The sequence below is a fragment of the Bidens hawaiensis genome, unplaced genomic scaffold, assembly GCF_021521415.1.
Source record: "Bidens hawaiensis isolate Kalapana, Puna unplaced genomic scaffold, B.hawaiensis_p1.1 tig00032518_1, whole genome shotgun sequence".
Taxonomy (NCBI): Eukaryota; Viridiplantae; Streptophyta; class Magnoliopsida; order Asterales; family Asteraceae; genus Bidens; species Bidens hawaiensis.
In genome coordinates, this window is record NW_027495560.1 from 63296 (window position 1) to 90063 (window position 26768).

The window sequence follows — 26768 nt, forward strand, 5'->3', positions numbered from 1 at the left end:
ACCATCAGTGGAGTCAAACAGGTCATGTTTGCAGGTTGGCGGGTCCCACCCAGCACAAACCCAAAAATTTGACCCAAACCCGAACCCGAACCCGAACCCAAAAATAGCGTATGACACATGAACCCAAATACAATCCGCATATTCACGGGTTGACCCGAAATACGATCACCGTTACATTTAGATTATAGAATATTCTGTCAGTTTCATTTTTAGTTTTTAGTTTTAAATTTTTACATAAGATACCCAACCAATATTTTATTACACAAAACATATTTTAAAGAAATAAAATATATAACAAATTGGTTAAACGGGCCAACCCAACCCGTTTAGTTAAACGGATCCACTGGTTTGACTGGAAACTGACCGAACACGTGAATTTCCTGTTAGTTCTAGTAATGATGATTTAAATAAAGCATGCAGTTTTCTCAGTTAATATCAAAAACATTAAACTTGAAATTTTAAATATGTTTTAAGCAATAGAGAGATAAACCTGTTGTGTCGAGGAATGCAACAAAATAACAACTAGAGTAGCCTTGGAAGATTGGAAGACATATTTGGCTATGTATGTAGCATTAGCATACACCCCTTTTTATAATAGGCAGGCAAGGAAACCATATGAGAATAAAAATATAAAAAAAACATAAATAAGCTGAATTTGTTTGTTTGTATGTACCGTTTTATTCTATTCTTGTATGTTAAAAGCTGAACTGGCCAAGGTACCGGTATGGGTACTATATTGTTGTGATTGGTAGGGGTACCAGCATGCCAAAACCAAAAAAAAACCAATAAACCATGTAACAAAATGCCAAAACTATGTTTAGTGTTTTCTCTAAAACAATATTATCTTTTTTCTTAACAAATCTACGTACACCAAACATTCTTAAAAAAATATGGATTTATCACAAAAAGCTAGAGGTATGAAGAAACCAAGAGCCAATAGTTCTCATAATCCCGAACCATTCAAAACATGCCTTCTCAAATGGGGTTCGGTGTTGTTGTAACTCCACCATCACAATACCAAAGCGTGCATCCGATTGCAACTCCACCAATCCGACTTTTGGGAGTTTTCAATCTTTTGACCAACTCTTGTACGACCTGTACTGTAACAATTCGGATTTTTCATTTCTTATTATGTATTTGTACCCGACCCGTTTCTACGTTCGGGAATTTTTATCAATAAAATATCGCGTTATTCGAGTATTATTATTATGTTATTGTTATTTGTTATTATATTTATGTAATATATCAAAATAACTTTGAAACATATACAATTTATATCCTAAATTATACTTTAAACCCATTTTGTTTCTATCTCTATAGATAAATGACCAAACTGCAACTTATGCTAGAATTATTATGTTATATCAAGTAAACCCAGTAACCCGTTTACCCGTACCCTATGACCCAGTTGTTATCTTGAACCACGATTTTCATCGTAAACATGGTAATTGAATCGTGCATATTGTTATACATGCCATATCCAGCCTCACCCACGCTCGTAATCAGGAAACCTACTTTTGGGTTGAATGTAATGAACTGGAAATTATCAACAGATCAGATGGAGTCCAACTTTGACGTTACTAGGCTCTTTTTAAAAGTTAGCAATTATCATTGAGTTTCTCTTAATTATAAAGAGATGAATCTTTGAATTTTTATTTAATGGAAAGTTGTTATTGGTATGGTTATTGGTAACAAAATAAAAAATGGGATTACCACCGGTCAGATTGTTAGTTGGATTATTAGTGGCCAATGATTGATAGTTTGGATTATTAAAACCCAATTTTTCATTTATTTATACGAGCCACACAAAACCCAAAGGTTTTACTTGTTTAATTCAACCAGCTGACCCGTTATCATTTGTTTAATCCATCTAGTACAGCTCAATTTTTAATTACACCCTTACACCTTAGTTATTATTGCTCATTAACACAATTAACACGTTTAGATAAATAGGTTTACGAGTAATGTTAGAATTACAAGATTTTAAGTGTGCACGAGTGAAGGTTAATTTTTTTTTACATGAATAGATAGATATACAGGCCGTGTTTGGGTTGAACAATTCTACTTGTCAACCATAAATTTGATGACCATACGTGATTCACGACGATTAGGACCCCTGCATAAAAGCATTGTTTTAAGAACTAAACATGATCGACTGGTTAAAGCAGGAACCATTGTTTGTTTGATTACAAACCAATAAACTAGACGTAGAAACAAGTATTATGTGAACCAAATATAATCGATGATCGGGTCAAAACTAATGAAAAACTAGACTATCTGGTTCAAATCAGTAATTTAACAAACTATATTTTGTTGAAAATCTTTTCTAAATGCAAAGTAAAATCATGTTATACTTTTTAATGGGATATATTTTGTATATAAAGACTTTATCTTTTCTCTCTTATCTTTATTCCATTCTTTATAAAAGTAAGGCTTTAAACGAACCAAACGAATACGAACAAGGCCTTATTCATGTTCGTTTATTAAAGAAATAATGTGTTCATGAACGATTCACGAACACTTACCGAACGAGATTTTATGTTCGTGTTCGTTCATTAAGGAAATGAATGTTTATTTGTGGACATTTTCTATGGACATTTTCTCCCTAGTCATACGTTTATTTGTGGATAACTGCAATTGGTTTTCTATGATGTGTAGGAATTTTGTTCAATTGATATGGAACAATTTGGAAATTGCATACGTTTATGCAGTGATTATACTTGGGTTTAGGATTAGAATACAATTACATCTATGATTTAAGCATTCATAAAAGAGAATAAGTATCATTTGACATAGATTGTTATCTTGTTCGCAACCGAATTTAAGAGTATTAAGTTCACATGAAAGAAGATCATAGCTTGAAGAAATATGGATATCAAACCCATGAAGAACAGACCCATTCTTTTATACAGGTCCAATCCACCTATTTAATTACACGCGTTTGTTTGCCGGTTTGCATCCCTATAGAAAGAACAATGTATTCAACATATATATTGCGATTACAGGATTTTGCATGTTTGCAACCTATTATCATTGAAATCTTTCGTTTAAACGATCTTTATGTTGTTCTTCACATGGTGTCATACACGTGGCCCCTTAGTTCTTCATAGTTACAAAGTTGCCGCACCTGAATAATCAAATGTCTTTTGTAAACTCAGAAGGAGGATTAAAGAAATCTTTATTCAATCCCCAAACATTGAAATGAACCTCTTCAATCTTCCATTTTTCTTCAAGCTCCCTCTTATGATTAGATGACTGTTCACCGTATCTAAAGATAGTAACCGATGTTTTCCCGCTATGCGCGATATTTACACCTTCGACGTTTTTATAATCTTCAATAACCGACTCGGTGCTGGTTTCCCAAAATATGCCATCTCCGTTTTCAGGATTCACGGATAGTAATCGTGAGTCCTCAAATTTGACCAAAAGACCCGATCTTTGGCTAAAGTAGCCCCAAATTGTGTGATGTATGATCTCGTATTTTGGATTGGACTGTGCCTCTAGATCGGATTGGCTCGTGTCAAGCTTTAATATGAAGCATTCCTCGTCATTTATGATCTTTTCGCCTATGCATACGGCTTGAAGAAACAAGTCTCCTGTGGACTTCGGGTCCAAGCCCTACAAAATATAAATGATACGGAATATTTTCAGTTATGGCTTGAAGAAACAAGTCTCTTGTGGACTTTGGGTCCAAGCCCTACAAAATATAAGTAATATACTTATATGGAATATTTTCAGTTATGTTTGGTTTTGACTTTCATATATGTCGTTTTGACCTTCCATTCTTACTTGGGTCAAAAAAGTTTTGGGGTTGAAACATGACTTTTTTTGTAGGTGTTGGTCATGTCGTTGGTGTGTGGTATGGGTCGGTTTTAGCTTTAAAAAAAACCCGAAAATATGGTTTTTGGATTTTTTATGTTTTGAAACCACTTTTTTAATATGTTTTGCCATTTGGTAGAAAAAAATGGTCCAAAATCATGAATTTTGGTAAACTTTTTGCCTAATTTTCTTTTTTTAAGTTAATGGTTAACTGATTATTAAATATTTAGGTACATATTTGGGCTATACCGTTTATTAGCATTAGATGAGTTACTTTACATTCAAAAATAAGAATTATAATTCATAAATTTAATAAAAGAAAACTGTTTAATTATTGCAAAATTAGGTTATATAGGTCCAATTCATTTTTTAGGGGTGCAGTTCGGTTATAGATGTCGGTTCCGTTTGTTTTTACAGTGATTAGTGCATGCAAAACAGAAATCGAACTAGAAATTTGATTGTATAGAGAGCATAAAACAACCTGTCGGTTTTGGGTTGGGTTCGGTTATGTCGCAATTTTGGTTACAGGTCAGTTACAACGCTTACATATTTGTATAAAACAATTTACGTGGTTGTACCTATTAGAGATAGACATGGTCGTAGTCCAACCCGTTCTCTTTTCAATCAACTAATGAACTTTTGTTTGACACAGTTGGTATTAAGCACAATCCCAAGTTGATCCATTATAAGTGAACAGGCTGTTAGTTAACCATGAGTACCTGAAGAAACCGACGAAGAGGACGAGCAGGACCTCTGTCCATAGGTCGTAGTTGGTTTGATGATTGTCTCCAAGAATTCTTACCATTGCATCCTGATATGACTTTGCAACCCGAAACGAGTAGCTCTAAGCACCATAGATCTGGATTCTTTTGCCAAAGAACGAATCCGCCTCTTTCCTCTTTGTTTTGTGCCTTGACGGGTTCATCACCTTGGTGGAAATCCGACGCATTGATCTTCACTTGACCGATAGCACATAAACTTTGTACTGAGTTTAAAGCTGGTTGTCCTCCTATCGCCGCCATGTATTGTTGCACTATGTATTTTGCTGTTGATGCTTCCTTTATAACACACGACATTTCATTGGTTAGTTCATAGATGATTACCAATAACACAATACATACCTAACATGAAATTTATAGGTTTGGGCTTGTATAACGTGCCGGTCAGTTTTAGATCGAATTTGCTATTGTAATTATTTAAATGGTTTGTGTTGAGGTTGACATATGCAGGTTGACCTAGTTAAGCCGTTTATTTTTATATTTTAAATAATATGATTGGATCGTTTATCTCAAAGTTTAAAAGATAAAAGAAAAATTAACATTTATTAACTTGTATAGATTAAACGTAATTGATTTATATTCATGTGTGTATCAATTAAATGTTGATTGGTTATAAAGCTGTTTTTAGTGTACAAGTATACAAAAAGAAATTTGTTGGTAAAAATTGGGTCGTGTTTGTATTGATCCAAAAATATGGTGTGGTGTTTTGTTAATATGTTTAACATAATTTTTGGGTTCGTATGTGATCGAACCTGCCAACGTGTTAAGATGACCCATTTAATACCCACACTAATGAGCAATTTTAGATTTTACATAGGTTCGTATGATGACCCATTTAATACCCACACTAATAGTATGTTTAATATGATTTTTGGGTTCATATGTGAACGAACCTGCCAACATGCATGCAAATAAGGAATTTTAGATTTTACTTACGATGGAAGAATTGCGAATAGAGCTAGCGCTTGAATTGTCTAGTTGAATCTGAAGGGGCAGAGTAGGAGATCCAAGCATGTAAAGCAAAAAACTAAGCTCGTTGTAACGGTTAGCTATGATAGGAGAGGACCATTTGTCAATCGTTTGAGCCCTCATCCATGTCGCCATGTTTTGCCATCTTAGACCAACAGTGCTTCCCATGCGTGTAAACATCTCTTCTGGTATCGGTACATCAAGGACAGTCTCCAATGCATCTTCTCTATCGAGATTTGGGCAAAGTACCCTCATATGTACCATTTGATTAGGATTTGCTATTTCAAATTGTCGAGTTAATGCAAATTCAAAGAGATGAATAACTATAATTCTTTGGCTATCTTTGGCTATCACATTTGATTCAAGGGTTGCCATTAATTATAGGGTATGTGTGGCCATTATTTTGGTTTGGAGTTTTTCTAGCAGTCAAATATGTGCCCTTATTTAGACTAATCCATCCTTGAGTCCAACCTTTTTTTTTCCTCTTAGATTTGTCTTAGATATTTAATGGGTCGACATTGATGTTTAAAATATTGTCTAAATGAACTTATTAGAATTGAAACTAGAAGATTCCCGGCGCAACATGTTATTGACAGTCGTACTCGTACAACTTATCAAATCGTGCAGTGTGTTTACGAATCAAGGTGAAATTCGACCAGTGCCATGTTACGAAACCAGTATATAACCCCCCCCCCCCCACAAAAAAAAAAACATTTATTAACGCAAAAACACAACAAATTAACATAACAAAACACGCGTTGCGGTTACGAACCGATGACACTTCGATTGGTATCTGGTTACGACCCATAAAATAAAGCAAACCATAAATTCGTCCACTCTTAAATATACAACAATTGAACATATTTTAAAAAAATTTAAAATGTGGTGAACAAAATAAAAAAACGCGCGTTGCAGTTGCTAACTGATACAAATTCGTTGATTTTGGAATCGATAGATAAAAAAATTATAAAAAACCCCACACATTGCGCTTGCGAACTAACACGAATTCAGTCGGAATCGACGTTGTCGAGACTAAATCGTACATAGAAAACCATGTGTTGTGGTGGTGAACTGATACGGGTTCACCATCGACACGGGTTTGGTTGGTGTCAGGTTACGACTCCGAATAAGTTAGTTCTTCCACACTCTAAATATAACAAATTAACATATTTACATAAAAAAGACCATGGAGAAAACCAAAAATATAGGCGCGTTGTGGCCTTAACTTGATGCGGATTCATCCAGAATCGATGGACTGAAAATAATCCACGGGGTAAAAAAACCTTGGGTTGCGACGCAAGCTAACACGAATTTGACTGGTATCATTTGATGGTATCAACGAATAAAAAAACCTCGTATGTTCCGTTAGCGAACCGACACGAATTTAAAAATGTGACAAATTAAAAATCAAATAAGAAGTTTGGCGACCGATCACGTGATTACGTAGCCAAACTTCTTAATTATTATATACTAGAGAGGCTTTTCTTGAAGTGTTAAATAATGTATGAAAAAAACCTCATTTAAAAATGAATAGGGTAGAAGAAGGTTGTGGGGTCGTCGGCGAAAAATCTAGGATTTTAGGTGATGTTGTCCTTGTCGTTCAACCTGCAACGTTCGTACCATCTTGTTCAAAAGATGCTTCACTTTACTGTTTCCGGACATGGGTTCTTGTTTCCTTGCTATCAAATTTAACAAACATTTAGTTAATTATTTATTTATTTAATATCAACTGTAACGTTATGTCTCCTTCCGTTTTGGGGGATTTTGGGTGGTGTTGTCCTTGTCGCTCAACCTGCAACGTTCGTACCAACTTGTTTAAAAGATGCTTCACTTTAATCGTTTTCGGACATGGTTTCTTGTTTCCTTGCTATCAAATTTAACTTTTATTTATTTATATAACTAGGATTTAGGACCCCGCGCTTCGCGACGGGATCATTAAACCGAACAAAAAGACATACGTAAAATGTTAAACAACAAAAGTGTTTTGAGTCAATGTGAAATTAACATGTATCGGGTACGACATCGAAAGTAAACAAAAGAATAAACTTGTCAATGCCAAAATGCAACAACCTATCACATATGGAAAAAAAGCCGGCATGTTATAGTTGCGAATCGATGCAGATTCGGTTAGTATCGGCAGTACCAACAAAGATAAGTAAGCATGAATTTGTAAGTCAAAAAATCAAATTTTAAAGGCGTGGTATCAAACGTTGAAACGCGAATATAAAAACATGTGATAATTGGATAATTTTAAATTTTAAAAAAAGTTTCGGTCATTTTAAAGACCAACCATAAAAATATAAAAAGCAAAGTTTAAGAAAATTTTTACCAACAAATAAGACATGTAAATCCGACTTTTGCCAACAGGTTTGTTAAATGTACTTAATTTTTTAAAGTAAAAAAGAAAAAGAAAAAAGGAATAGTAAATGGAATAGTACAAATGTGAAGGGAGAAGAAATCCCCATTTTATATATAACTAGAATTCAGGACTCGCGCTTCGTGACGGGACCGTTAAATCTAACAAAAATGTTAGTCGATGCGGAGTCAGTATGTATCAAGTTACGACATCGAAACTAAACAAAAGAAATAAACCCGTAAATGACAAAATACAACAAATTACCAATACAAATTCGGTTTGTGGCGGTACCAACACAAATTCGTAAACATAAATTAGTAATCCAAACTAATATTTTAAAAGCGAGCTAGGTATCAAACGTTGAAACGCGGATATAAATCATGCGACGATGAGATATTTTTAAATCACGAAAAAAGTTTCGGTCATTGTAAAGACGAAATATAAAATATATGAAAGCAAAGTTTAAGAAAATCATTTAACCAAAAATAAGATATGTAAAACCGACACTTGTTTAAGTTTGGTGTTTAAAAATATAGTTAGTTAAATATTTTAATTAGTTGATAAAAAATTATAATTAAGAAAGTAAAAACTATTATTTTTATTAATGAAATTATGATTAATAATTAATTAATGGTTATAATAATTAATAAAATATTAAAAATGAATAGCAAAACGAATAGTAACTTTGTGAGTAGGATGTAATCTCCTTTTAATAATAACTAGTATTTAATACCTGCGCGTTGCGCGGGTATGTGATAGAAAAGAAAGGGTAAAAGTTTGAAAAATACTAATGCTGGTCAAAACATAAATGAAAAAAGGAAATTTATAAAAACGAACCTATTAAGAACAATTTGTATAACCATTCAAAGCAAGTACGCAGCTGTACTTCCAAAATCAAATGCAACCAACTCTTGAAGCCTACAAAATGGAAATATACAAAATTAGAAGAGAAAAACACCTTTTGTTATTTCCAAACAAAAGCAATTGTGTCTATGCATCTTAGTAGGCTTTACCAGCATGCGTTTTTTTTCCCTTTGCTCCTATCTAACTGCCATGCATAGACACAATTATAGTATACCAAAAAGGATTAGTTATAGAAGATAACATAGATTTAATTGTTGGTTGCTCACATCGAACACCCACAAAATCTAGCAGCTCGCTAATGATGTAATGCTCATAAAAGTGATCATAGTTTGTAACCATTTTTAAACCATATCAGTTTATACTAATTCACAAATTCGTATAATAATCATAGAAGAAACCGAAAACTGGTTCATTCTACAAAATTATTAAAAAGAGGATATGAGTAAGAAATTTGGATACTTAGGTAATGAGTTGTGGTAAGAGAACAAATTATCTCGTCCTTGTTATGATCCTTCAATTTGTAAGAATCCATTTTTATAAGGCACAACCAAATATTCATTATTTGTGTAAGCTTCTCTTAAAAGACTAACATAGTTAATTACAAATATTTGTTCTGAAATTACTTATAAATTGTTTTTCTAACATTAGGTTCGGCTCGGTTTTGTTTGATATTGAAACCAGATCGGAAAATTGGTTTTAAAAAAAAAACATAAAACCAAATCGTCATTTTTTTATTGAGTAGGGTTACTTTGATTTTTTGTGTATATCCTCTGTGTATCAATGTGACTGTACAGTACAACCACCGATAACGGTTTAGAGAAGAGATTACCCGAAAGTGAGAGAAAGCTTGACGGAGCTCGGTAATCCTCGGGATGCTATGAGCTTATGAGTTTACCAAAATTGATGTGACACTCAGTCGGGAACAACACAAATGGACCAAACCAAATAGGCCACGTATGAGGCAGACAAGGGTCACCTAGCAAAACACATATGTTTTCTGTTAAAATATAATAAAACCAATTCAACATCTCCAGGGGCAAATTAGTCTTTCGAAATCATGGTTTAGTTGGATGGTTTACCTTCTATGGTGAACATTACGAAGCCAGGTACCTCGTCTAACCAGTTCCTGTAGTCTTCCTAGCTTTCACATTCCGGTTGTCTAAAACCAAAAAAAAACACATAATGATGCTTAATAACAGTCAACAACAAATTACAATGATTTGCATTACCACATGACAAGAGATTCAAGTTCAACGGATTCTTACTTGGTGATAAATATAATAGATATTGACAGGGTATATTAAGTAATAAAGTAACCTATTGCACTAATAAAATGTCATTTGAAGTATAGAAAGATAAGCCAATCTAAAGTTAATTATATAGAGCTTAAATCAAGAACGAAGAATAAAATCTTACGTCACAGATCAGGTTCATGCAACTACAATATTAACAACAAACAGGAATAAATAATTATCACTTCTTCAAGCCTTTGATTGGATTGGATTGATGATGAGGGAAAGTGAGTAGAAGAAATTGACAGGAGGACGAGTGTAAAGCAACATCAAGCTTTCATAGGTTGTACGCTATGCATCACGTTACCCAACACAGATGAATTTGACCGTAATCAATTTTGTTGTGCCACCCTCTAATCAACCATTCATAACCACAATTGCTACGAGGTTGTGTGTCAATACTATCGGCCGATCATCAGGTACGTTTTAATTTCTGTTGACTCGGGTGATTTTTGTTCGTTGATTCGCATATGTCTTCATCGTATCTATTCGATTTTCCCTGTGTTTTTATTCATAAATTTTGTGTTGAATATGAATTTGCATAACTAGAGTTTTAATTCTTTAGTTTCAGTAATATCAATTCGCTAAATAGTATATGTTTAAGATCAATTAGCAATCGATAACGCCTAACATATATATGTTCCAATTATTCCATTTTAGTGACTTAGTGTTTGAGTAAAGTTTTATTTTTAGTGATTTAGTTTCGATTTCTTTGTCGGTTTTGAGACTTAAGCTCCTCCTCAACTAATAAGTGTCTCTATTTTACACACAATAAAGTTAACTACCGAGCAATTACAAAAGAGAAACAATTAAGTACATAGAGGTTGATGTCAGTTGATGTTGGCATTCCATTTATTATGGTTATTACTTATTTCTTTACAACAGTGGCTTTAATTGAAGGTGTTATTCAACTTCAACGAGACATAGCAAAGCCACCAGTCACAACAATGGCACCACCAACGCCATCCAACAAAGCAGCGAAAAAAAATTTCCATAAACAAATAGATTTCTTACCTCTGCTAGCTAGACTTAACGTTACTGACATGTGTTTGGGGATTGAAATCTTCTGTTCTATAGAACTAATATGTGACACTTTAGTCATATTGCTAACAAAGCTTTAAACACAAGCTGTCGAGTCAAAGCTGTGATGTTTGCATATTCTATTCTATTCTTTTTATGAAGCAAATGAACATGGCTTTTCCAAAATGATTAGATCAATCTGACTCGAAAAAATGACAGTAGTGTTTTTAATGGGATTTAATGGGCTAATTACTTCAATTAGAAGTTGGTTCAGGCTTCAAAAATACCTCGGTAACTATCTAGAAATCAAATTTGACAGCCGTTATCGGTTTACTACATAGACAACAAAAGCTCACCTATATCTTAAATCCAAAAAAATTGCAGGTAGGTTAACGCAACATCGAAGTTGCTACTTCTCCTTGGCAACTTCTGCACATGCTTGGGTTTCCATAGGAATTGGACATTAATATTGTCAAGGTTACAAATCATGTTGGGTGCCCGGCGAAAGAAAAGCAGAACGTGGTGAGTATTTAGTTTCCAATGGACTTCTTATTTAAGGCATCTCAATAGTATTTTTACTTTTACATTATTTATACTAGGGGTGTTCATCGGTTTAGGTTATTCCGTTTGGATTAGTTTTCATTGTAATGCGATGATATCGCTATATTTTCTTTAGTAGAAGATAGAAATAAAAATGAAGTTGTGATTGCAACATTGGAATGAATTACTCATGTAGTCATGTGTGTTCTTCAGAATGTGAGAATATTGAGACGGTTTTGATGATTGTTGTGAATTTAATTTCAAAATAAAGGTTGTCCTCACAATGTTTTTAAAGATTAGTAAGCGTGTATTCATGATACTTGATTGTTGTCGGTGTATTAACAACAATACACTAAAGAAAGTTTCATACTTGACCTTCTGCTAACATTATTAACCTCATTTCATGTTGCCATTTTGCAGTTCAAGAACATGTAAATGTTTCATGTATGAAAGCTTTTGTGGCTAGGATTGTAGCATGGTTTCTGGATAATTACTTTTCAGGTTAGTTATTTTTTTTTATTTTTTTTTCCTTTTTGATGATTTTGGCCATTTTCTTTTTAAACTGACCCGTTTTGATCCAAACCTATTTTGATCAAATCAATATTTTTTTTTGGCACGGATTGGACTGCCAAGATCCTTTTTGTAGTAAAACTCAAATTGTTGTGTAATTGTATTAATGTTATATAGTGTGGTAGATTTTTAAATAAAATGATTTCAGATGTATTATTTACTTAATATACATTGTGGGCGAATAATGATTTGTTTTGTCTTCAGGTCAGAATTGAGACCTTAAGTGGATATGGTTTGTATTGAAGAAAGGATCTTGAATCCATGGGTTATGTTTGCCAAATAATATAACTTCCTTCCACTTGTTGCTCGTGGATCTACCAAGTATTACTCAGTTTTCCTCCTATTAACTTTAAATTATTATTGTAACATATGAAAGTTAACAGCTTAAATGGAATGCTATTTTTTAACACTTTAGTATATATTTGTTGATTACATAATTCAACCTGTGTATGTTGCTGATATCGCTTTGTCAGTTGGTTTTGCTTATTTTATTCACTTATTTTGGTTAAAAGGAGCGCACCTGGCCTTGTCAGATATCGAGCATGGGAAAAGTGAATGTTCTTGGTGGGTTAGAAATCTATAAAGTGCATCAATTGGTGAATCAAGTTAAAGACTCTATGTTAAGCAATGGAGTTGGGTTAGGGTTAGTATGCAACCCAAATGATAATTTGATGATTAAAAATTCAAAAGTGTATACATGTAAGTGGTTGTGACACACCACACACATCCGGTTGATTAAATTTCATATGATTAAGTTGGTAAAAAATGATTTAGTGATACAAAGACTGCAATCTATGAATGTTTAATATTGGTTTCGGTATAAGGTGTTAATATGGTTATGGAAGATATAGAGTGATCATTATTTATGAATAAGATTTTAGATATATTTTCAAAAAAACCGCATGCCGAAAGAGAAACTTATTGTGGTTAGCATTCCCAGCCAAACGACAATGAAATGAATGTTTCACGAAAACATAGACTTAAGGGACAGTTTTCAATTTTCCAGGCACTTATGAATGTTTTTGTTTAAATCATATTTAGTTGATTGAAATCCTAATCATCACCATAAGACAGTGAAATAAAGGTTTCATGAAAACTTAGCCTTACAACAAAAGTAGATATGAAATGGTTATATCGATCATTCTTTTATGTCATCATAAAAATCAACAATTTCAATAACCAGGGTCTATTCATTCATGTTTTTACTGGTGGTTTTTTATTTCTTACTAACAATTTATATTTTTTATTGAAATTTATGTTTTCAACATGTATTACTGAATGCTTTGACAACAAAACCTCTAATTTGTTCCTTTTTATGTATTAATATGTATTTGAATTGTCAGTTACACTTTCTTATAGATGTTAAACAACAAGCATGCTAATAAATACATGTATACACCAAGAATTCTTAATTTAAAATGTGCCTAAAATATTATTAGTAGTAGATACATCGATGAATATGGGCATAGAAAAAGAATCAATCATATTTTGACTTGATATTGGCTTTTCAATATTAATTCGATGAGGATACATTGCATAGCGTATTGCTATGTGATAATCCCAAACACTTCTAAATTGTTTTCGGATGTTATAGATGACATTAATAGCATGTTTAATTGAACAACGATAATTTTTTTCCTTCACGTTATCAAATACTTTTTATTTATACATTCTAACTTTTAATTATGTATTATTCTATTTTGTTATTTGATCATGTTCTTTTTTCAATATATGTTAAACATAACTGATGGTGTTAAGTTAAAAACTTTTGTACCCAGCCCCGTGTAGTACACGGGTTATAACCTAGTAATAATAATAATAATAATAATAATAATAATAATAATAATAATAATATTTCTTGTCTCATGATAAATTTTTATATCTGGGCTTGGGCATGGAATTGGGTAAGGTCGTAAGGAGCTGCAGGCTGCTTGCTTATTGAATTGGGCTTGGAGCTGACTTGTTGGCTGGAACTCTGGAAAGTTACTGGATTAATGGGCTGAAGGTTGTTAAAGTTCAAGGCCCACGCGTTTTTTGTGATTTACATAAAAACAAGAGTTATGTTTGTAAAGATACCGACACTAAACCAAAAAATAAATTAGTAAACGACCAGGATAGTAGTGGCTTGTATAACTTATGATGCGAAAATATAATATATTAAAAACGATATTTATTCAGTAGGTAAAACACGGGAGTAGTTTCCGCGAGTCGGCGCGAATTTGGTCGGTATTGGGTACGTTCGTTATGGTGCCATAGCTAAACCCAAAAAATAAATAAATAAATTCCATCGTATTACCTATTTAAAAAAAACAAAAACATGGCCGTTACGATAGCGAACGAACACGAATTTGATCGGTATCAGATAGATTCATTACGATGCTGGGAGGAAAAAGGAAACAACAAAATCAAAATTGTAATGTGTCTAAAATAACTTCAACGCGTGTTTGGTTAGTTGCTTTCTTTATTATTTAGCTTAGATACAACTATTATTTAAATTTTTAATTACTACAAATACTAATTTAAAAAATTAGAACTAATGAAAAGACGGAGGTTAGATAAATAAATTACAATAAATAATATAATACAAATAAAAAAGATAATTAAGTGTCTTTATATTATGTAAAAAAATGTATTACAATCATTACATATATTTGAATTTTAAATCGACAATGAGTTGTTCTACCATCGGTATACAACAATGTAACAATGCAACTAGAAGCAACAATTAAAACAGTGAGACATTTTGATGTGAAAGATGTAGCTAAAACTTTTTACAAAAATGTTATATATTCTATACCCGGCCATAGACAAAAAAGACAACAATTTTTTTTAACAGATTACATGTTGTCCTTATAACACACTATTGTTCAACTATCACAATAGTTTTATACTAAATATAAATAATGGAAAATTTGTCTATGATTTTTAAGACTAAATATTTGTAAAAAGGTTAAAGAAAAATTATTATAGTTTTCTTTAATACGAAGATTTCTCAAAATATTGAATGTTAATGTACTCTTTAAACATAAACTCTTTTATATATACATTTCAGTTTTAAAGAAAATATATTTAGACACGTAATTATTATATTAATAATTTTTTATATTAAGTATGTTTAAAATATAATTTATGGCATTAATAATTCAATCAATTGAGATTGGCCAATTAATACGGTATGTTGAATTTATAATCAATACTATATTTAGAACCAATATTTTTTCCTTTTCCATCAATAGAATAAAAGTGATTTTGGCGGGAATTTGATAGTGAGAATTAATCTCTAAATGTCATGTGTCAGAATTATTTTCTTTTATATGTTGTATTAAAACAATATTACAATAACATACCCTTATATTATTAGAATATATCAAATATTACAATACCATACCCTTATATTATTAGAATATATATCAGTTTCGTTACAAAATGTTTACTATCAGAATTTGGTTTCCATTAATTACACAATTACATCATTAAACTCTACTTCCAATTGCATCTATATAAAAGAATAAAACTTAAGCATTTTAAGCACAACCAACTAAATCCTACCTACCTTAGTAATCTAAATCAAGCCATGGCTCATGGCATGAAAACATACATGTTATGTTTGCTAATTCTTTTTGCACTTTCCTTGGTCGATACAACAAATGGTATTTGTCCTCAATTAATCTGGGATATGGGAATCATTAATGGCCTCCAAAGCGGCGCACTTGTAGTCTACCCTACAGACAAAGATGGTGCCGATTTAGGACCTCACAACTTAAACCCGAGTGAAAATTATGGTTGGGAATTCTGCGAGAAGTTTGCTGGAAGTACTCACTGGTATACACTGTTTTATTGGCAACCACACCAGCAAAATTATACTGTTTTTAATGATACAATCCGATATGAGTGTTTTCGTCATCGTGGATCAGAAGCATGTTATTGGCTAGTGAGAGAGGACGGTTTTTATATGAATCCTTGGAACGATCCATATCCAAAGGGTTGGGTGAAAAAATATGATTGGTAATTATGTTTAAACGTTCTTAATCTAAGAAATTACCTTGCTATAATATGATTGGTAATTATGTTTAAACGTTCTTAATCTAAGAAATTACCTTGCTATAATAATGATATAGTTTTATTTATTATGATTAATCGCTAATTAATCATAATAAATAAATATTGGTTTAACCAAGCGATAAATTTATGCATGTTATTTGAATCAAATTTTAAATATCGTTTCTAATGTTTAAAAATTACATCTACTCTCTCCAGCTACGCTCTTTGGTCTCATCTTTGTTCAAAACGTTAATTGGGTTGAATTTTGCTTTTAAAGTTAATTGGAATTTACCTTTTTACCCTTATTTTTATAAAAGATAATAAAATAAATGTATATAAGTAAAACTCACCACCATTACTAAGGACATGTGTAATGGCGATGATTTGGGGCGATAAGTGGCCAAAATGAGCGACAACACCGACCCCTAGGCGATAAATGGGGCGAAAAGGGGGGGGGCGACGGGTTTTTGTTGCGTGTTGTGTTTGCTGGCTTTTTATTATTATTATTATTTGTAAGAATAAATATATTTTATATATTTATTTATATGGCCATCATTATCATTTATATAATAATAAATCAAAATAATTAATTATACCTTATTATATATCAGCTTGGTAATTGTTAATGGGTCATATTACTCTTAATAGCTAATAAAGGGTTTCCCCTTGGGTGTATATATAGAGAGATAAATATTAACATCATAACATAATCACACACACATAACAATATTGTGTGCCTCCTCTCTCCTAAACCGGGTTCCTCTCAAGAACCCTAACACCATCCTTAAGTATACATCCTAAAGGGGAACTCGATCAAGATGACAAGCATGTCGATTACATCATACCCTGCTGTGGTTACTACTCTTCATGCTGTAACAGGTTCATAGGTTTAATATTTATCATGTTTTATATTACTTACATGAAGAACTGATCAACATTATTATTATAATAGTATGTCTGTATGGATCTCACCAAACCCAAATAGCTCTTAAATGTGTTATAAGAGCATTCTCAGCTATTCCCTATATTTATGTGAGGGGATTTTGTAAATTATATGATATGGTTTTGAGTGTTTCTGAGTAAATGAGAGAGAAAATATTATATGAGAAAGTTAAATTTGGGGTTTCACTGTTCATACCGTATAATATTTTAATATTTTATAAAAGTCGGTGTGAGTGAAAGAGAGAGAAAAGATAATGATAAAAATAAAAAAAAAATATTATTTAATTAACCAGAAGAGAGAAAATACAATGATTTTTAGTGTAATTATATGATATATATATATATATATATATATATATATATTGATATAAGGTAGGGAATAGGCTGGGAATGTTCTAACCTCTCATTGAATTAAAAATTAACCTCATAAAATATTTGATATGAAAATACTATAAAATAGGGATATACTAAATATTAATATCCGATTTTGTTTAAAAAGATATTATTTATGAGGGTTGAGTTATAGTAAGAAGATTAGTTTTTGTAGGAAAGATAGAAAATAATCTTGTCCATTCATTTTAGACTTGGATTGTTGAGATTGGATTAGAGAGAAAATCAAGTGTAAAACAAGGGTAAAGAATAATTGGGATAAAACATTTGTTGACTATCTCTCTCCACATGCAAGGAAAATGTCAAATTCCCCCATCATTATAAAACGTTCATAATTTTTTTATACGACATTTTTTTTCAAAACAATTTCACCTTAATAACGAGTGTTTTTTTATCTTTTATATGAGTACCATATTGCTATATAAAAATAAAAAAAATCATGGTTTTTTACAAATTGTGTTTTACCAAAATTATGTTTTACAAAATTGTGTTATGCAATTGTGTTTTATTTTTTTCATAGTGTTTTTTGCATTGTGTTTTTTATTGTGTTTTTGTCATTGTGTTTTTATTTCATAGTGTTTTTTACATTGTGTTTTTTCATAGTGTTTTCCATTGTGTTTTTTCCGGTGGCCATTTTCAGTTGATCATTTCCGGTAATTGTTTTTCAGGGAATTTTCGGTAAATTTTTCGGCGATTTTTGCGATGAAATTTTTTGGGGATTGTTTACCGGTGACTTTTCGACGAATTTTCCGAAGACTTTTCTGGTAAGGTGGTGGCGGTGGGCAGTGGTGGTTGTAGGAGATGAGTGAAAATTTAAGTGGGTATTTAAGATTAAATAAATGGGTTTTGAAATTAAATTAAGTGGGTTTTCAATATTAAGGTAGTAGACTAAAATAATCTCCTTCCTTGCCTTCTTAGAGCATTCCCAGCCCATTCTCTAAAGTTGTCAAACCCATATAATTTATGATAAATTTTGAGAAAATGTAACATCCTAAAATATTATAATGTTAAATAAAGAAAGTTACGTTTAGTGATTTCGCGTTATTAATTTATTTAATATCGAGTAAAGAACGGATCATGGACTTAGATTAATTAAGGTGGATTAAGTGGTAATGGGCTTTAGGTCCACGGGCTTCAAGAGGTATAAATATCCTCCTAAACCACCATAAAACCCTAAACCTCATTTCATTCCATCTTAATCTCTACACACTCAAAAACACACACATCTTTCACCTCACACGGCCGCGAGAGAGAGAGAACGGGACTCGAGTCCAAAATCAAGCCAACATTATTAGACCTTTGATATACGAGCTAGATACGAGATAACCAAGCAAACCGCGACCACACCGAACGCGTAAAGGTATGCCTTTTACCTTAAAGTTTATGTTTTTAGGATCGGTTAGCTTTGAAACTTAAACATAAAGTAAATCGGGTCTAAACGAAACGTAAAGTAACAAACTTGATGTTGGAAATGAACTTGACAAACCTATGGCTATGTACGGCGACTTGTTATTAAACGTTTTAAGCCGAAAGCTCCAAACTTTATGTCTTTCCGGGCTAAGTTTTACCCGAACTAGGCCATGGGAATGATCGCGGAGTTAGTTAACGTAATATCCAAGAAATTCTCGATGAAATAAGGGTGATTGTGGTGATTAAGTTTGAACAGAGACGGCAGCTAGGCAACTTTGCCTGCAAGCCATAACTTCGCCTTCATGCAAGTTCGCTTGCAAGCAAGTTCGCCTAGCTGATAACTATGACAAACTGAAAATTTTTCTTACTTTTTCAGACACTCATCACGACTTGACTCAAATTTTCGGGACGAAAATTCTTTAACATGGGAATGATGTGACAATCGTCAATTTCTGGTTAACTCCGTTAACTCAACTCCGTCAATTCAAACTTAAAGATTACTGAATCTATAACGCACACCTCATTACATTTAAACTAGGGTTTAAATGACGCTTGACACTTACTACATGTGTAGTCTTTCTGGAATTGCACCGAAACGCAAACGAGTTGACGCAAACAATTGATGAATAAACGAAAAACGTCAATTATGTGATAATTATGTGTTAGACTTATGTGTTATGTGATAACATTGTTATAAACGTTAACTCAATGTGCTAGAACTAGTTAATTAAGCTAGAAAAATAACATTTGAAAGTGGAGGGACCTAGATGTAACATGATTATTATTAATAATATTATAAAAACCTAACTCTCCTCCCTCTTTCCCTCACATAAGTCGACGGCAGCCCCCCCCCCCTTGCTTCTCCCTTGCGATCGGCCCTCATACACACATACAATCAAGATTGTTCAAGTTTGATTGAAGATTAAGGTGCTAGGAAGGTATAAACGACTATCCTATGCATCCTTTATACTTAATTTCGATTTTTAATGGGTTAATTACAAACCCTAGATTCCGAAAATTTCATATATTGTGTTCATATGATTTTTGTTTGAGTTGATGATGTATTAATGATGATTTGATAACTAGGATTGATATTGTTACATGTTAATTGTTGTGTCTTTGATTTTAAGATCAAATAAAACCCTAACCATGTATGTATGGTGTAATTTATGTGCATGGATAGTGGTTATGGTGTCTAGAGTGTCATATGAACGGATTATGGTCTATAGATGATTAATATGTTGAATTTTGTTGCAAACAGTTTCTGGACAGATTGTGTTGTTGATGTTCAATTGACTGTATCAGGGTGTAAATGTGAAAATTGGTTGAGAATATTGATACTACAGTAAACTAGGTTGAGTCTAGTTTCTGAAGAATATAAATTTGCAATTTTTGGACGGTAAAAGTTAACCTTTATGATTTTACAAAAACGTTGTGCAAAGCTGAGTTGTTAGACCTGCTGTTAGGTTGTTTTGTAAATATTATATCTCATGAACTACGAGACTAATTGGGTTGGTTCCACTTCTGGAAGTTGACTTGTTGAGTTAAGAACCTAACCCAAGTGGTCTTGCATTTGTTGGATTTTTCGTTTAACGGGAATTTCAAATAACATTCTGTTGCGCATAAATTTGACTGTTGTGAGTTTGCTGTGGTAAATTGATCATTGTGAAAAATATATATGGAATAAAAATACAACAAAATATGTTATGGAAACCTAACACATACATGCTTTTGTGATGATTTTTGGTAAATTAATTGAGATGCTATGATCGGTGGAATAGACTAGTTTTTCAAGTAGAATTCTGTCGATAAGAAAACTAGTTGCTGAATTTTGCAAAAGTTGCATGAAACATGGTAATTGCTAATTGATTGTCGTGTTTTGACCAAATTGCCCTTGCGGGGAATAATTGCTAGTTAATTGTTATAATTTGACCAAATTGCCCCTGCGGGGAATAGTTGCTAGTGATGTGCATTATTAATACATGACACGTAAATAATTGTTTACACATGTATCGTATCACAAATGTACTTGTTAAGTCACACACGATTCACAAACGAACACGAAACGTATCTTGTGGTTAGGAATTATGTGCCGGGTCTAGAGACTCGATATTAGTTCCGATACTTAGAAAATCTCCTTGTTGTTTTAGAACGCTAGAGAGAGTTTTCTGTGACGCGCATCACTTGGTGATTTATTTTGGGAATTCTTCGCAAACAGTGAGTTTCACTTACCCCTTTAAACTGTTTTTAAACGCTTTTCACTTGTGGGAGATAACATACTCCGAAAAACGCATTTAAGATTTTGTTAGTAGATTATATATCACTTGTAAAGGCTAAGTGGCAAACGAAACAATTGAAGTCCTACACATCGAACCGGTTAATATTTGGATAATAGCGAGTCACTGTTGAGTAGTACTACTGGGTTTGACAAACCCCACCCAACGCTAAACTCGACTGGAGGTCGAGCGGGTGTAATTTTGGCTAACACATACCATGGTCTGGATGACCTGGTGGCAAGGCACTTGATAAACAGTTAGCTTCAGTGTCGAACACTTAGTAATACTTGTTGTATAGGCTAGCTATCTATCGATATATAATTGATTTAACACTATCTGGTAACGCAAAACGCTAAACGCAAAACGCAAAAACGCTAAACGCTTTATTTTATATAAACTTGTGAACTCACCAACCTTGTGTTGACACTTTTAGTATGTTATTCTCAGGTAGCCGAGGCGGGCGCACGGTATAGGATCATGCATTGCTTGAAAACGCTTTTGTTATGCAAACTATTTTAAAACTGTTATCATTGGGTTTAAGTCGTCCTGCGTGACGCAACATTTATTTTATGGTTTTTACGCTTCCGCATTTAATTACTCGTAAACGTTTTTATGGTTTGATTATAACTAATGAATCCGATCCTGTTAGTTCACACCCTCTGACGGTAAAACTCTGTTAGTGGATTTTGAGGGTGTGACAGATTGGTATCAGAGCCATTGGTTATAGCGAACTAGAAATTGTATGCATACTAGACTATAACCGCGACGACCCATTTGTTTTAATGATACGCACTGCATATGTTTGTGTATTCTTTGTTATCTTATCTCTTTACCTCTTTCACTCATACGCGCGCGCATACACGGCTTACCTGTAGGGATGTCGACGCCACGATCATCATCATCCGATCCGATGACTTATGCTCATGGGAAGGAACCGCAGCTACCTACCTCATCGCCACCTCGTGTAGTCCCGGAACTCGAAGCTCCAGCACCGAAGAGGTATCGCTTATCCGGAGGTATGTACAAAAACGAAGTTAGCTGGGATTGGTACCCGAATATGATTAGGCGTATGGTCTATCGCGAACAAGTTCCCCCACTACCTCACTCGAGCCATCCTGCTTACCCCAACACCCTACCACCTATTACCGAACCTGTAGAGCGTGTTCTCGCAGCTGTTGTTTCTTGTTTGGAGCGTGACGTTGGTTATATGCGCTATACGAGAGCGAACGTTTCAGGACTGTTAAAGGATGGAACCGAAACTAAAGAGGAAAATTCCCGCCTGAAAACGACTATAAAGGAAATGCAAGATGCTAATGATCAGCAGATGAAGATTATGAGAAAAATGCAAGCCGAGATGATAGACTTGCAAGAGCAACTCCAAGAGGCAAGGGCCCGAACAGAGATAGCTTTAGAGCGTTGTGATGTCCTACAAATGCAAGTTGCTCAGAACGCGGCCGAACCCGAGGAAGATCCCGAGGAGGAACCCGAAGAGGAACCGGAGGAAGAACCGGCTGAGGAGGAGGCACACTCAGAGGCGTCCTCAGACGATGACATATAAGGATGATAACACCTAGATGGCTGGAAGAAACGCTGGACACGGTCGCGGTAACATCAACTTAACCGCAGCAGAACTTCAGACCTTATTGAATGACCATGCGGCGGCAGCTCTAGCCGCACATGTCCAGAACCAAGCTGGAGGTCCAATTGGAACGTGTACCTTCAAGAACTACCTTGACTGCAAGCCCAGTTCATTTAAGGGCACTGAGAGAGCTATAGACTTTCTGCGTTGGGCTGAGAAGGCCGAATCAGCTTTTGAGATGTGTAATTGTCCACCTGCCAGCAGAGTCAAATTTGCTGCTGGAATACTGGAAGATTCTGCTCTCACTTGGTGGAATTCGAATGTGCAGATTCTTGGATTGGAACTGGCTAACGCCATGAACTGGGAAGAGTTCAAAAACATGATGTGAGAAGAGTACTGTCCGAGAGAGGAGATTGCAAAGTTGGAATCCGAGTTTTGGTCATTGAAGATGATGGGTTCCGAAATTGAAGCCTACACCACCCGTTCTCACGAGTTAGCTGTGATGTGTCCACGGATGGTAGACCCGCCGAGTAAGAGGATTGAAATGTATATTGATGGGTTAGCATCGCAAATTCAGGGTATGGTGACATCTTCCAGACCAGCCACGATTCAACAAGCGATCCGGTTAGCTCACAAACTGACGGATCAAGCAGTGACCCAAGGTGCGGTACCACCTAGAGGTTCAACCACTAAAGCCCGTGACAACCCGAGTGCTGACAGCAACAACAACAATAACCCGAGCAATGGAAAGAGAAAGTTTAACAACACCCGATCCTCATCCTCGAACCCCCCACAGCAACAACACTACCGTAAGCCCGAACTCACTCGAGGCTTCAACAATCAGGGTCACAACAACAATAACAACGGTGGCGGGCAGGGTTCGAGCGGCTATGCTGGGAAGTACCCGAAGTGCAACAGGTGTAACTATCATCATGCTGGCCCGTGTGACCGTGTCAAGTGTCTGAGATGCGGAAAGATGGGTCACCAGGCAAAGGAATGTAGAGGAGACCTTGCGCAAAGGGTGCTCCTAAACCACCTATGACGACTAAGGGATGTTTCGAATATGGTCAGGAGGGTCATTTCAGGAAAGATTGCCCCAAGCTGAAACAGAACGAGAACAATGGAAGTAATGGAAGTGGCAGTGGTGGTGGAAACAATGGTAAAGGAAGAGCTTTTGTTATTGGGTCGGGTCAAGCCCGCAATTGTGACATCTGCCCCGATCCGACCCGACCCAGGTACCCGTTTCTCTGACCCGATCTTTCTTTTATGATTTAATATTTATTTATACTTATATTTTACTTTTAATAATAATAATATATTTTCCTTCCCGCCTCTCTCTCTCTCTTTCTTTCCGCCGACCCGTCCCTCTTCTTCTCTCTTTCCGCCTTCTGTTCCCTCTTGTCGCCGTCCCGCCCTTAAGCCTTGTTTCCTTTCTCCTCTCCTTGTCCTTTGTTTCTTCCCGCCTAAGGTTGTCTGCGCAGCTCCACGCGCCAGACTCCTTACAAGGAAACCTGCGTGAAGACCATCTGTTCCAGCAATACGCGAGACGAACTCTTCTCGCAGCGCGCTAAGAACGGTAGTTCTTCCCGCGGCGCGCTAAGAACGGTAGTTCTTCCCGCGACGCGCTAAGAATCGTAGTTCATCCCTCGACGCGCAAAGAATTATAGTTCTTCCCGCGGCGCGCTAGGAATTGAAGTTCCTCCCGCGGCGCGCTAAGAAATGTGATTCTTCCCGCGGCGTGCTAAGAAATGTGATTCTTCCCGCGGCGCGCCTTAGCCTTCTCGCGCTAAACCCTTTGAGTTTTCTTCTGTTTAATCTAGCCGTTTGCTTTTGTGATGTCTTATTTTTTGAGCCGTTGACCTAATCTGCTTTATGTCTGAAAAGTTACTTTCGGCGCAGCATGCGCACCAACCCCATTGGTTGGCAGGAAAAGTGACTGACATTATCTTTGGAGATCTGCTTTTTCCGTGCTTGACCAGTACCTTTATCTGACCCGCCCATGCCTGTTTACTGTTCCATGTCAGCTTTCTCTTGTCCCCTGCAGCTGCCATATCTTTTGATATCTTTTGCTTTTGGAATCTTTTACTTTTTGGAGATCTTTTCCCATTTTCTAGGGATTGTGTTCCCTAGGGTTTCTCTATAAATAATAATGTTATTTTCCTAACACTACACACACAAAACACTTAATCTCTCCTGTTCTCTCTTGCTCCTTGCCGTTGTTCTTCCTCTGCCGTCTCCTCTCTCTTTGCCTTCGTCTTCTATCCTGTTCTGCCCTGCTTTTCCGGTAATATATATTATATATAATAATTTACTTATTAATTATGCTAACTTATAATCAAGACTTAAAACAAATCATTAAAACAATAATCTTATTTATAGGTTAACTTGTGCTTGTTTAAAGTTGGTTCTTGCTTTATCTTACACCGCATCGTTTATCAAGTGAGTAATCTCGTATCTAATCCCTTTTTGCTTTTAATGTTTTGGGATGATCATGTGTTCATACAAACTTAGAGTCTTAAACTGTTTATGAACTTTAGTCGCGCAGTATCCCATGTGTTGAGGACGTAGACTTGGCTGTTTATTTGTATGTGTGGATCATTAACCGTCTTGTCGGTCTATTCCGCAGTTCTCATGGTACCATTAGATGAACACGGGAGAACTATCGTTTATGATTTTCTCTTTTGTTTACACTTGCACAGTCTTTCTTGTTTGTGAGCTCAATTGTGAGCACTGGCAGTCTATGAATCTTAGAGTTGGTCCTGATCGGATTACACCCTTGTTGAAAACCAGACATACACATGTTGCGCGCAGATTTATTGTTATCTATGTATTGTATTAAACTTGATTTCTCACCAACACGCAAGTGTTTGACGTTTATTTTAACACATGTTCAGGTTTGCTGTAGCTACATTTGGAGCTTGTGGACACGTAGGACGTTTTTACTTTTGGACCTAGATTAAAATGTATCAAGACAAGTTATTGTTGTTCGAATATTTTGCCTTATAATATATTGAATTATGTTGCTTTATGTTATCTTGTGTTTACTTTGCGCGTGCGCGAATGAATATATTTATTAAATATTGACACCCAAATAGTGTCACGAGTAATGAAACAATATGTGGCGCCCCGATGTATAATCCGCCTTTGGTCGGGGTGTTACAGATTGGTATCAGAGCTCGTTGACTTTAGGATAGGTGGTTAGACGTAACGGCCTAGAATACCTAAGAGTCCCTTCTCGCGCATGAGAGAAATCTCATGTTTGCGCGCTTATTGTTAATTACTCGTTATTTATGAATATGCTCGCGCTTGCGCAGTATATGATCTTATGTTTTATTTCGCGATATTTCGATTTTTGTAGAATTTCGATTTTTATTGATTTTACTTACATATTCGTTTGTTGGATTTGAAAATCCGAAAAGTCATGGTGATACATGAATAGTTGATTTTCAATTTCCATTTACGATTATGTTCTGAGGTTGGAGACTTGAAAAGTCATGGTGATACATGAATTGTCAACCTCCAATACTCATTTTCTTGTACATTTTATATTGAAGATTGAAAAGTCATGGTGATACATGAATCGTCAATCTCCAATACTCGTTTGCTCGTATATTTTAAATTGGGAATTCGGAAAGTCATGGTGATACATGAATTGTCGATTCTTGATTCGAATTTGTTACCTTTATTAAGTCTGCATTTAGGGTCATTTATTTTACTTTAACTTTTGATAGTATCTAACTCCGCGAAACCAAGCTTTATAAGATGATACTTTGCGCTAAAACCAAGATATTAACTAAAATTTACAACTTTTATAGAATGCCTCCGCTATCAGCTCGCCATCTCAAGAAGAAAGAAGCCGCGCGCAGACGTTCGCTGCAACGTTCCCAGGAAATGGCCGCCGCAATAGCCCAAGCCTTAAAC

The 26768-nt window shown here is 34.7% G+C and overlaps 1 protein-coding gene and 1 long non-coding RNA gene across 2 annotated transcripts; one reads left to right on the forward strand and one right to left on the reverse strand.

Moving 5' to 3' along the window:
- Positions 1 to 2823: 2823 nt before the first annotated feature.
- LOC143583775 (uncharacterized) lies at positions 2824 to 5832 on the reverse strand. The gene is made up of 3 exons (XM_077065994.1): positions 5535 to 5832; positions 4539 to 4877; positions 2824 to 3618 (listed from the first exon to the last, which is right to left on the reverse strand). The coding sequence occupies exons 1-3, from the start codon at positions 5829 to 5831 to the stop codon at positions 3136 to 3138; spliced, it is 1119 nt and encodes a 372-aa protein (XP_076922109.1). The 5' UTR covers position 5832; the 3' UTR covers positions 2824 to 3135.
- A 5252-nt stretch (positions 5833 to 11084) lies between these two features.
- On the forward strand, positions 11085 to 11863 carry LOC143583776 (uncharacterized). Its single transcript, XR_013144242.1, has 3 exons — positions 11085 to 11390; positions 11484 to 11576; positions 11608 to 11863. It is a non-coding gene; the product is annotated as an uncharacterized LOC143583776 (long non-coding RNA).
- The last annotated feature ends 14905 nt before the right edge of the window (positions 11864 to 26768 follow it).

Excerpts from the sequence above, each read along its gene's own strand:
- LOC143583775 (XM_077065994.1), bottom strand. The coding sequence starts at position 5,831 with ATGGTACATATGAGGGTACTTTGCCCAAATCTCGATAGAGAAGATGCA. Across the intron at positions 4,878-5,534 it reads CTATTCGCAATTCTTCCATC|GAAGCATCAACAGCAAAATA; the intron begins GTAAGTAAAATC and ends TGTGTTATAAAG. Across the intron at positions 3,619-4,538 it reads CTCTTCGTCGGTTTCTTCAG|GGCTTGGACCCGAAGTCCAC; the intron begins GTACTCATGGTT and ends TATATTTTGTAG.